This window comes from Lissotriton helveticus, chromosome 7 (genome assembly GCF_964261635.1).
Source record: "Lissotriton helveticus chromosome 7, aLisHel1.1, whole genome shotgun sequence".
In the NCBI taxonomy this organism is placed as follows: Eukaryota; Metazoa; Chordata; class Amphibia; order Caudata; family Salamandridae; genus Lissotriton; species Lissotriton helveticus.
In genome coordinates, this window is record NC_136068.1 from 196,406,056 (window position 1) to 196,418,330 (window position 12,275).

The following is a 12,275-nucleotide window of genomic DNA, read 5'->3' on the forward strand; positions in this document are numbered from 1 at the left end:
CAGCTCTCATTTCCATCAAGCTATATATTTGCCTAATTTTAGAAAGTTTGTGGAGCTTTATTGTAAGCCAGTCTTGCTTTATTTTACCCTACAATATGCTGCAGACAAATAAAAAATGAAAAAGATCAGCGTTTTTGATAGTAATACTATGACTTAAAATGGACACAAAGATTACAACATGTACTAGCTTTTCAAACTGTACAGGTCTCTTTTCTAGATGCGGGCAGCTGTAAGAAGGAGGAAAGCAACAAAAGCTTATCCACTACTCAATCAAACCCTATCTGCTGAGGCAATAGGACCAACTAATCTAAGCATCTTCCACTCTCTTGGGGGGAGATAATGATTTAAATCCTAGTAGTCTTGGAAATCCAAGGTTGATGATAAAAATCTCAACAGAGAACACACAAATCGTAGATCAATTAAGTGGCACAAGGTGATATGTTGTTGCATGACAAAACATGTAAGTGCAATCCACAATGCTTCTTGAAAAGGTGTGTTTATGTAAAAACAACGACATTTCACATGGTCAGCGACTAGCTGCCGCCTCCCCCCCAATCCGGCACCCAATACCCAGGAACGTGGACACGAGACGTCTTTACTTTTTGGAAGGCGGGCGCTAGTCGCCCGGCCGTATTTATTAAAGTATGAAATTAAAAAGGTTTTTAATAGCATAATCAACAATTTATACAAAAATCAGCAGGACATTTAGATACACAATTCTTATCAACAAGTTTGAGAGCCTGACCTTAACAAAACTCTAATACATGTTGTTTCCTAACTTAGACTAAACATCCTTATCTTGATTTTTGTACATTTCTGGCCATATGGCAGGGTCACTACCGGTGTCAGGTCCTACAAGCTGCGCCTCCCCTATAGATGTGCGCATGCGCAGTGTTACCCCGGGAATTGCCCGGTCTACGCCCTGAACTCCATTTACCCACTAAAGGAGGGCCCTTACTCTGCGCCGGTGGCGTCATGAGTCCACGCGCGCGGGGTGGCTACCAGCCTAAGGAAAGCGTGAACTACTCCTACCCGCGCTCCTTTGCCTATTACCTTGCCCCTGGAGTTCTGGGAGTGGCCCGCAGGCCCCTCCCCCTGGGCGGGAACCTCCATAGGATGATGCCCGCCCCCTCAGACCTCAAATATGTGCTCACCGATAATGACCTTACCGCATGCCCCATACCTAATAAATACGACGACCTATGGGAAAAAATTCTAAAGGACAACTACACTGGCTAATAAATCACAGTATCAACGAATAGCTACAAAGGGAAAAAAGGCCTAAAGAGACTTGGCATCACATATAATACACTTCACACATCGTTTGCTAAAAAGGGAAAAAATTCCTAAACAAAAGCATCACAAAATATACCAACAGTTCCATCTCTACTACCCTGTGAGACCTGTGGAGCGTACCTCCAAAACTTACCATTCAGCCAGACATAAGAACTGCTACAAGACTTTTTGTTCCAAGGGATGGTGGGTGGGAAACAAAGAAGCCCCGAGCGCGGGGCACACCGTTTCAGCGAGGGAGCGTCCAGGGACAAGGGGGTCTCCTGGGCGCTCCCCACCTCTTTATTCCCGAGGGGCCAGGCGGCCCCTCCTATAGCCCGCCCCCCCTGACCCGGACCCACTACCTAGGATCCGGGTCAGGGAGGCCGCCGGCCAATCGGCGGTGGGCCGCGCCCCCCAGGGCACGCCCCCACCGCCGAATGGCAACACAGGTGAAAGGGGGGGCGACGGTCGCCGCGCCGCCATGCGTGCGGGGGGGCCGAGGGCCCCCCCTTTTCACATGGTCAGCGACTAGCTGCCGCCTCCCCCCCAATCCGGCACCCAATACCCAGGAACGTGGACACGAGACGTCTTTACTTTTTGGAAGGCGGGCGCTAGTCGCCCGGCCGTATTTATTAAAGTATGAAATTAAAAAGGTTTTTAATTGCATAATCAACAATTTATACAAAAATCAGCAGGACATTTAGATACACAATTCTTATCAACAAGTTTGAGAGCCTGACCTTAACAAAACTCTAATACATGTTGTTTCCTAACTTAGACTAAACATCCTTATCTTGATTTTTGTACATTTCTGGCCATATGGCAGGGTCACTACCGGTGTCAGGTCCTACAAGCTGCGCCTCCCCTATAGATGTGCGCATGCGCAGTGTTACCCCGGGAATTGCCCGGTCTACGCCCTGAACTCCATTTACCCACTAAAGGAGGGCCCTTACTCTGCGCCGGTGGCGTCATGAGTCCACGCGCGCGGGGTGGCTACCAGCCTAAGGAAAGCGTGAACTACTCCTACCCGCGCTCCTTTGCCTATTACCTTGCCTCTGGAGTTCTGGGAGTGGCCCGCAGGCCCCTCCCCCTGGGCGGGAACCTCCATAGGATGATGCCCGCCCCCTCAGACCTCAAATATGTGCTCACCGATAATGACCTTACCGCCACAGGCCAGCATTGTTAACCGACGATCTGGCCTCCCCCCTCTAGCCCCTACCTAAGGAAACCCTCCTACTTTCAAAACCCTCTAGCCAGGCCCAGATATTGTCAGACCACAAGACATTACCCTCCTCTGTTAAATGAACTCCGTCCTTTAAGTAATACTTGTCGCCCCAGATGCACCCATGAGGTATTGACTGCAACAAGGGGGCTCGAAACAACCTATCCAACCGTGTGTTGATCCTCTTTACCGAGTGATTCAACGCCCTGACCGAATGTCCCCCCTGCCACTGTAGTCGAGGTATGAGTTGTGACCATACTAGTGTGCACCCGGGGCAGGTCCTGGCCATCCAACCCGCCGTTGAGATAATCTCCTCAATCAGAATGCGCCTACCCAGTGTTGCCAAATCATTCTCCCCAAGGTGAAGTATCACCACTGACGGTGGAGATTGCCGGCGTGCTAAAAGCCCCTAGAAGAATCCCCTAAACTCGTGCAGACACAACCCCCCTCTGCCAAAGAACGTGATGTCCAACCCTAGTTGTGCCGCCCTTTTCCTCCTGTCACCTGACATAAAGACACATTCTGCTCGTTTTACATATGAGTGACCCACAATCCAAACACTGTTCTTCATCGTTTCCTGGCTGCCGCTCCGTGCTGATGTATGTTGCCGGTGCCCGACGACAAATTCCTCCCCTGCGTAACAGGTCTGAGAAACTGTAAGAGAGCGGAAACAAACCAAGCGTGAGCGACATGTAATCATAGCATGTCAATCCGTACATAACGTTTGTAGCATTCTGAGGACCATCTCCCAATTGTCTTCACTCTCTCCACTGGGAGGCCCCCCGCCACCGCCTCAGTTGCTGCCCCAATCCTAAAGGAATGAGAGCCAAACTCTTTAGGGTCAAGACCTGCTTTCCTAACCCCCATCTCCAATACCTTCCTGAATTGATATCTGGTCAAGGGGCTCCCGTCGGCGTGACAGAGCAATGCCCTGCCCGCTGAACCCACCAGCAGTCCGTGCAATAATTCCACGTGCCTCACTGGGCAGCAGGGGTTGGCGGGGGCCCGTTGGAGAACTATGGTGTGGCCCCTAGACTCCTGGTCGGTCTTTGACTTCTGAATAGTCACCCACATGGTGTCCTCCCTTATCGTCACACTAGCCCTTTGCAAGCCGCCCAATAGGTCTGACTTAGAACCTGCCACAAGTTCGCTAATTCTCAGCGCCCCATAGAATGCCAAAGAGAATGCTGCCCTAAAAAGAAACACCTCCCACTCCGAGCTACAAACAGTGTCCAGCGTGGCCAGTAAAGCTGTCAGCCGGGCTAATCCTATGGGCTTTCTCTTATCCTTATGATGGCCCTGAATACGGCGCCATCCCCTCAAAGCCTTACGTATCATAAAGGTATTAGTGGGATCCCGGAAGCCCCTAGCTTGAGCGAAGAATGACACCGCTGCCCTATGTCTGTTTGCCGCTGCCACCGAGCGCCCTTCCTTATGCATCCATTCTAAATAGGCTGCAAAGCCATCCTCCTGTGCCCAAAGTACTTCCCATTGTTGTCCCAAAAAAGAACGATAAGACAAAAACGCCCCTTCGTAAGCCGTCTTGGTCCTGGGGGCTAGGCTAGCGACCACGAGGTCCTGTAACCTGGGGCACCAATCTGCCAAAGTACTGCTGGGAAGTGCGCTGGCGAGGGGTCTGCTGTAGGAAGATGCTCCCTGAAAACCTGCATTTTGAAGCGAGAGAGGGAGTCAGCTGCATTGTTCAGAACACCTGGGACATGTTTTGCCTTAAAATTGACATTCAATTTAAGGCACTGCAACACAATTTCTTTGATCAGACGAAGTATGAAAGGACACCGTGCCCCCTGCTGGTTGATACATTCCACCACCGTCATGTTGTCAGACCAAAACACCACTGATTGATTACATAGGTGTTCGGGCCAGACCATCAGTGCCACCCATATTGGGAAGAGTTCCAGTAAGCCAATGTTGCTGGTCAGCCCCCATGTCCTCCATACTCCCGGCCACTGTTGAGCGACCCACCTGTTCCCTAGAATGGCGCCGAAGCCCACACTCCCGGCAGCATCCGTCCACAGGCCCAACTCTGCTGATGTTGTCAGCGGGCCGGGCCAGACTACCCTGCCGTTAAAATCCTCCAGGAATGCCATCCATATAAGCATATCCTGGCGAATTTCAACCGACAGCCGAGTGCGGTGGTGCTTCTCCCTCAGTCCCTTCATTGCCTGTGCAATAGAGCGAGAGAATGGGCGAGCCATGGGGATGATCCTCAGTGCAAAGTTCAATTGCCCTACCACCTCCTGTAATTGCTGCAAAGTGACCTTCTCCTTCCGGAGGCATAACTGTAGCGCTGTCTTGAATTTGTCCACCTTGTCCCTAGGTAACCTAAAACATCCTTCCATTGAGTCAATCTCAATGCCGAGGAATTCTAAGCAGGTGGTCGGGCCAACCGTCTTCCCGGGCGCAAGCGGGACTCCAAAAGCCCGCATGAGCACGCAAAATTCCTGCAATGCCAGTGCACACTCCTGAGATCCCGCTGTACCCAGGAAGAGGAAATCATCTAAATAATGCATGACCCGCTGATGGCCCGTCACTTGTCTCATGGCCCATTCAAGAAAAGAGCTAAACATCTCGAAGTAAGCGCAAGATATCGAACAACCCATGGGCATGCATTTGTCCATGTAGAACATATCCCCAAAGGTGAAGCCTAAGAGATGCTGATCGGCTGGGTGGACCGGGAGGAGGCGAAAGGCTGATTCTATGTCTGATTTCGCCATCAGCGCCCCGGGTCCCGTGGCCTGTAAAAAGTTAACAGCCTGATCAAAAGAGGCGTACTTAACACTACAGATACCCTCGTCAATGGCATCATTCAGTGACGTCCCCCTAGGTGCTGACAGGTTATGGATCAATCTGAATTGCCCTTTCTCTTTTTTGGGGACAACTCCTAATGGGGAACACACAAAATTGGGTACTGGCACTTCAATAAAAGGGCCCGCTATCCTGCCTAACGATAGCTCCTTGTCAATTTTGGCGGCCACCACAGCCGGATTGTGCTTGACTGACAGTTGGTTTCTACAGTGCGCGCTGCCTGTGTATCCCGCGGCCGGGATCCTAAAGCCTTTAGAGAAACCTTCTTGGAGTAGGGTGGCCGATGTGTGGTCCGGATATCTATTCAACCATGGAATCATTGCCACCACATCCACTGGAGTGGGGGGGCCTAACCTGTTTGTCTTATAGTGGCTTTCCCCTACCCCTCTGACCTGTGTTTCCCTGCTTGGACCTACAGGCAGTTTCTGGATGAGAGGGGTGCCCACAGGAGGAACATGCATGTCTAAACTTACACGCGGCCCTTGTGCAGGTGCGCCTATTAAAATCCCAGCACACCCCTTTCTTCTCTGACCCGCTGGCCCTAAACTTCCCAGGAACCTCACTCGTTTGGGGGGGCCGAAAGGGTTGTTGAGGTCTAGAGAACACCTTGACCGAACCGAACTGGGGGGGAGGTGCAGTATCCGAGAACTGTTTGTGCCAAGCCATGGAATCTACCGTGTCCCATGCCAATGTTCTATTGAATTCCAATGCCTTCCTGAAATTGACATCATACCCTTTCCATGCCTCCCCAGAATACTGTTCACTCCACCCCACAATCCTGCTCGAGTAGCATGCCAATGCTGCCTGCAAATCTGGAGGACGCTCAGCTTTAATAGCAGTGAATACAGCCCATGCTTTCATCCAGTTGTTGAGAGTTTCTTCAACCCTAAATCTAGCACACTGCACCCTCCATTCGCTTGGGAGCATCCACTCTTTAAGTGTTTTTACCTGCTCCATTTCCCTATTATCTAACAACAAAGAATAAATATAAACGTATTTGTCAGCCCAAATCATCTCTTTCACAGCTAATGACACATGCTGAGCCAAATTCTCGCCCCTGGAAGGTAAAACACCGTCCCCCAAGAGCGCCAATGCCACTTCCTTACCAAGTGCGGGTACCGGGGGCGGCTGCCCTTTAACTCCGTCCGGCTGGGGAACACTTGGACCTGCAAGGGGAGAAGATATTGGCAATGCAACACTGTCGGCGACCGCTGCCGATCTGATTTTTTCCACGAACCTCGCCGCCTCTGCTGCATGGTCTGCAGAATTCGGGAAAGCTCCCCCTTTTTGGAGCCATGGCATCAAGGCCGTTATCTGGGATACCAATTCAGGGGGCATTGAATCTAGATTACCCCCCGGGACAACAGGTACCACTGGGGTTATGCCCTGTGGTAATGGCGCAGCTGGCAGGGCGGGAGCCGGGTGTGGCAACCCTGTATCCGGGATTGTGGGCACCGGTGGGGGAGCAGGCCCAGCGTCTACTGGTTGACCTGCCGGCACCGGCACCACGGGGGCAAGGGGTGCAGGCATAGGCAAATGCGGGGGTGGGACCCCTGGGGTGGGGGCAGCATCCCTGGGTCTCTTGGACCTAGACTTCCCGGGTGGGGTGACAAAATCCCCCCTTGGCACTGGTGCCACCCTCTTGCGGATAGGCCTACCCGATGGGCCCGGGGCATCCCCATGCTTCTCGTTCATCCGTGCTTCCAGCTCATTTACTTTCCCTAGCTGCTGCTTTATTTCACTCATCTCACGCATCATAGCCCGCATCATCGCCTCCATGTTGGACCCCCTTTTTCCACCCCGTTGACCTGGCATGATCTTACCCCAAACAACCGCAGCCTACTCTCTTAATATCACAACCGGTCAACTATGTGTACCTTTTTGTTTTTTGATGGAGGGTCACCAGGGGGCTTTCAGCACCATGCAACGGCGACCGCAACACTAGCGGCTTGTCCGCTTATGTAAGGGGGTGAGTAAACCTAATGTAGACCCACCCGGCGGCCACCTGGAGCAATGAATGCTAGCCCCCCGTACCCCTCTTACCGACCAGTCCCGTGCACTCGCCGGCGGTGATGATCCGCGGTCACAGCCCTCACCACGTCGTGTGCCCTGTCTGCGAGTGAAACGTGCCAATAAGGTAGTTAAGGTTGCCTGGAATTGAAAACAGGTATTAATACCATGTAATAAAGCACGAAAACGTTTTTAGAAAAACCCGACTGCGGCTCAGATCCACACCACTTTGCGTGCTGGATGCCCTTAGGTCCCGTCTGCTAGAAATTCGCCGTGAAATGAAACAGGGGCAGATTTTGGGAAACCAAGTTAGAATACAAAGAGACAATTGAACACCCCTGTTAACCTCCCTGTTGCTGTGCTCCACAAAACAAGTAATATCAGCACAATCCACAATATCCCTCCTAAAAAAGACCCCACCAATACTGCACCTGTGACTGCCCTGTACTGTACACTTTGCTTAATGATATAAACAATAGATCACTCAATAACTACCATCCCCCTCTTCTGTACAATTGTACTTCGTTTCCAATCATGCACCTCCTTTTCTCATAAATAAACACAATGCAGCCGTGGAAATTGTATTCTTTTCAATGATTGTGCAATAGTTACATAGGGTCTCCCATCCAGGCGCTGCCCTGGTGGACCCTGCTTCACTTCTTTTAGGCGCGAATGAAAATGCGCGCTTAAACCATTAACAATTCAAAATACCCCGCAGTCTCTCCGCTACACGGCCACCGAATGTGCGTGAATGCGCGCAAAACACTTTTGAATGCGAGTACTTTGTGCCTTTTTTACTCGCGAACCCCTGTCCCCACACGGTACCTCCTCAGCCTCCACAACGGGCCGCACCACGCTTCGTCCTCCGCTACCGCCGCCTTTGTTGCCGCCTCCTGCAGTCGCTTCGCGTCCCTCAGCGACGGCAGTCCCACGGCGTCTCTCGATGAAACTGGCGGCCGGCTCCACGCGGAACTCCCGCAAATAAGACCTGGAACAGAAGATCACCAATATAAAATGTCGGCTCACGCCCCTGGCCGGTGGTCAGCTGGCGATCCCTCCACGCGGCTGATCCTGGCAATCCTCCAGGAACCGCTTCACTATCTGAAATATAAAGCGGGAAAAAATTAAAGAAACAAAGAAGCCCCGAGCACGGGGCACACCGTTTCAGCGAGGGAGCGTCCAGGGACAAGGGGGTCTCCTGGGCGCTCCCCACCTCTTTATTCCCGAGGGGCCAGGCGGCCCCTCCTATAGCCCGCCCCCCCTGACCCGGACCCACTACCTAGGATCCGGGTCAGGGAGGCCGCCGGCCAATCGGCGGTGGGCCGCGCCCCCCAGGGCACGCCCCCACCGCCGAATGGCAACACAGGTGAAAGGGGGGGCGACGGTCGCCGCGCCGCCATGCGTGCGGGGGGGCCGAGGGCCCCCCCTTTTCAATAGCCCCTCCGAAGAATATGCGTCATACAGCTTACTGCAGTAGGCAAAACAAAAAAGTGCGAAATTCCTAATATCAGTCATGAAAAGCCATATTGAAAGCCACATGTGAAAATAACAACTACAACCGTTTTTCAACAGGTTCAAGAAAGATGGAGCAAATTTCTCTTTCAACACAGATGACCCTCTCATTTTCCAGTCGACACTGGACACCGATTACACAATAGCTCAGAAATATATGGGATTTACAGAAGAAGATTTTAAACAGCTGGTAAGTTGCCACTGCATACAATGTTATGAATTGTCCTGATTCTACTCTGGATAATGCACAGGAGCTAGAGTCTACACTTCTTAAGCTGGTCACATTTAACATGAATGAAATTGATGATTGTCTGCAAAAGAGCACAGGCATTATGAAGGGCTGGAACTTTATAACTGGACTTCTGAAGTACTCTCAGTGAAATTGTGGTATAAATCATATCGCACAACATTAATGGAACATAACACACGCAGCTGTCGAATGATAGCACATCACCCATTTTCAAACGTAACTCCCTCAAAGATATTATGTGTGACGGATTGAGACACCAAGGGCGTAGTTACGATGGTGGGTGGACTTGCATTTGCCCGACACCTTTGTGGTCTCGGAACCGACAGACATCCGGTCAGCGGTACCGACACCGCAATTACAATGCGACCGCTTCTCTTTTGTCAATGAGAGATTGTACTGTGGCCATAAACCGGACATAGCACAAGCTCCCATAGACAAATGGGAGAATCTATTCACCCCTGCACCATGTGGCAGGCACTTCAGGGTGCCTGCCACATAGTGCAGGGTTTAACAGGGGGACACCATAGGTGCCTCCTCGGCACCCAATCAGAGGCCGCAGGGTGATGTCGCTTTCCAACAGGCTTTCCTTGTCGGAAAGCCCAACATGGAAAGCCTGTCGGAAACCTACATCGTATTCCCTAGGGTGGAAACGCCGTCTATAGGGCCTCCGACTAGCCGATGGGCTCCTTGAGCCTGTCAGAATCCAGCCGGAATGAGCGGCCAGTTTCACTTTTGACCGCCTGCATTGTAATGCAACGGTCGAAACTGAAACCGCGATAAGATTCGGAAAGCCTTAAACTACTCATCTTAATTAGGCCCCTTATGTCTTGTATTTGACTAAGGAGGAACTTAATTAAGTTCAATTTTTCTCTGGTATTGTCTGTCCAAGTCGAATTACTGTTTTAAATTTTCATGTGAGTGCCCGCTATAAATTCCTGTAGCATGTGTAAAAATTGTGGGGAAAAAGGCTATGGACTCTGAGTCTACCAGGGACATTGAGAAAGGCTCCTTAGCTGCAAGGATAATGATGTGGATTGCTCACTAACTGAGGTGTCCATATGTAAGCCGCCATCCCATCGAATTGTTTTTCCCCCAACTTTCTTCATCCCTTACTTTAGTATAGGTAACTGATTCAGTGGCTTAGGGAACATGGTTGCATACAAATAAGATTTCAAAAATAAAATGAACAGTATAAACAAATAACTTAAGAATTACCATGGAAGACTAGATTGCTGGTCACATTATGTGTCGTTTTGTGAAGCTCCTAATAAGATACAGTCCAGTGTAGTTTGTCCTATAAAACCCCAAAAGTGAAAGAACCGCTCCATCCTTTGCGAGTCATGAATCAGAAATACTAAGGCAACAATTGATAAAAGTGAAACAACTTTTTTCCCTGTATAGAACCTACAATCTATTCTCTGATCCATAGACCTCATTGCAATATTCTCATTCTTCATAATTTAAATTTCACAGAGGAGTCATCCAGCCTCTAAGTTCAGAACAACTCTTCTCCCCTTTCACCAAAGATAACAGAATCACATTAAAATAGCAACATTTAACAAATGTCCTGAATAATAATAATTCACAACAAAGACAACTACTTTACTTTGCATCCTAATGTGACTACTCCTGATGCATTGGCAATTATTAGATTTGTATTCAACCCAGTGAGCTGTGGACACTACGTTGCCACATATTTATCAACATCTGTATGAGATAATATCACTGCTTTACTCTATCCCTATGGCGCACATCAGGGTAAATAGGGTGATCACTGCCCCTCACCCGATTTTCCAGGGCACGCGTCAGGTATGCCCCCTGTCGCCCCTTCTATTTGCCGTAGCCATGGAGCCGCTAGCGGCTAGGCTGCTTCACCACCATGCCCAAAGGGAACTGGTGTTTAACCCCGTGTGGTACTGGTGTTCCTATACGCGGACAATGTGACACTTTACGTCAAGAACCCAAATGAAAATGTGTACCCCTTGCAGTGGACGCGAGGCCGGTGAAGTACCTAGGGGTATGGATTAGTTGAGATCCTGACAAACTCTGGCGCTCCAACTATGGGAATTCATAGACTGGCTGGAACAGCACACAAGGCGTTGGGTTGCGCTTCCTCTTTACCTAGCCAACAGATCGGCCATCGCTAAGATGGTGGTGCTGCCCAAACTCCTGTATCTCTTCACTAACATTCTGATTCCCCTGACAGCTTGCTTCAGACGGCGACTGCGATCCAACATGGTGACTCAGGCATGGGCGGGCTAGCAGCCCGTGTCACATGGGAGGTGCCCACTCTTCCTTTTGAGCAGGGAGTTCTCGGAGCTCCGGACCTTGAGCTGTACTATTGGTGCGCCCAGGCGCAATTTGCATATTACTGGGTCTACCCAACACAGTTTATGGCACATACAGCGCCGGAATATGACCAAGTAGACCCAGTCCCCCTCCCGATGACTTTATACCAGCCACGACCCAGACCCAGGAAAGGAATAGATACTGTGGGATGCACGGTAAGGGCTTGGCAGGACTTGAAGGGGAAAGCCAAAATCGACATTATGCATGCACCCCTGGTTCCTCTGATAAAACACCCGAGCCTTCCCTCCTTGGCGGAGGCTGGCCCCTGTGTCCAACTCAAAGTGATGAAACTCACAAAAATGGGATATGTGTACCTGGGTAACACCTTCATTGCTTTACAACAGATCCGGAAGGGGCAGCAGCTTACAGCTCTAGAGAAAATGACATACTTTCAGCTACGTGCAGCGCTGCGTGCCCATCACCCTACCTTCCCTGAGGCGCCAGATGCGTTCCAGCCTTTGGAACGTTTTTTAAAAAACACATGCCCACACAAGCTGATCACGCGTCTTTATACAGACATGCAGAGTACAGGCCCGGTTTGTGAGACTCTGGCTATTTAAGGGTGGGAAATGTGCTGGGTACACCCATTACACAGGAACAATGGATGTACCACTGTGCGCAAGCGCGTGCCCTTTCCCCGAACTGCACCTCATACATTTCAACTTCTTGCACTGCACGTACAGAACTCCTGAATGGCTAATGAGACTCGGACTGGCAGAGGAGGGGCGTTGTTTAAGATGTAGGGCCCCTAATGCAACCTTTCTGCATTTAGCGTGGGAATGTCCCCAGATTCACCCATATTGGGGTGATGTGCTGGACGCTATAGATGAG

The 12,275-nt window shown here is 50.6% G+C and overlaps 1 protein-coding gene across 1 annotated transcript in view; it reads left to right on the top strand.

Annotated features, from left to right (window-relative positions):
- Positions 1-12,275, top strand: part of LOC144768345 (adenosine deaminase-like) — a 307,500-nt gene that overhangs the window by 274,502 nt on the left and 20,723 nt on the right. The window contains exon 10 of the mRNA XM_078651931.1: positions 8,906-9,035. Coding sequence (XP_078508057.1) covers positions 8,906-9,035 — 130 coding nt within the window. The remainder of the gene's footprint in view (positions 1-8,905; positions 9,036-12,275) is intronic.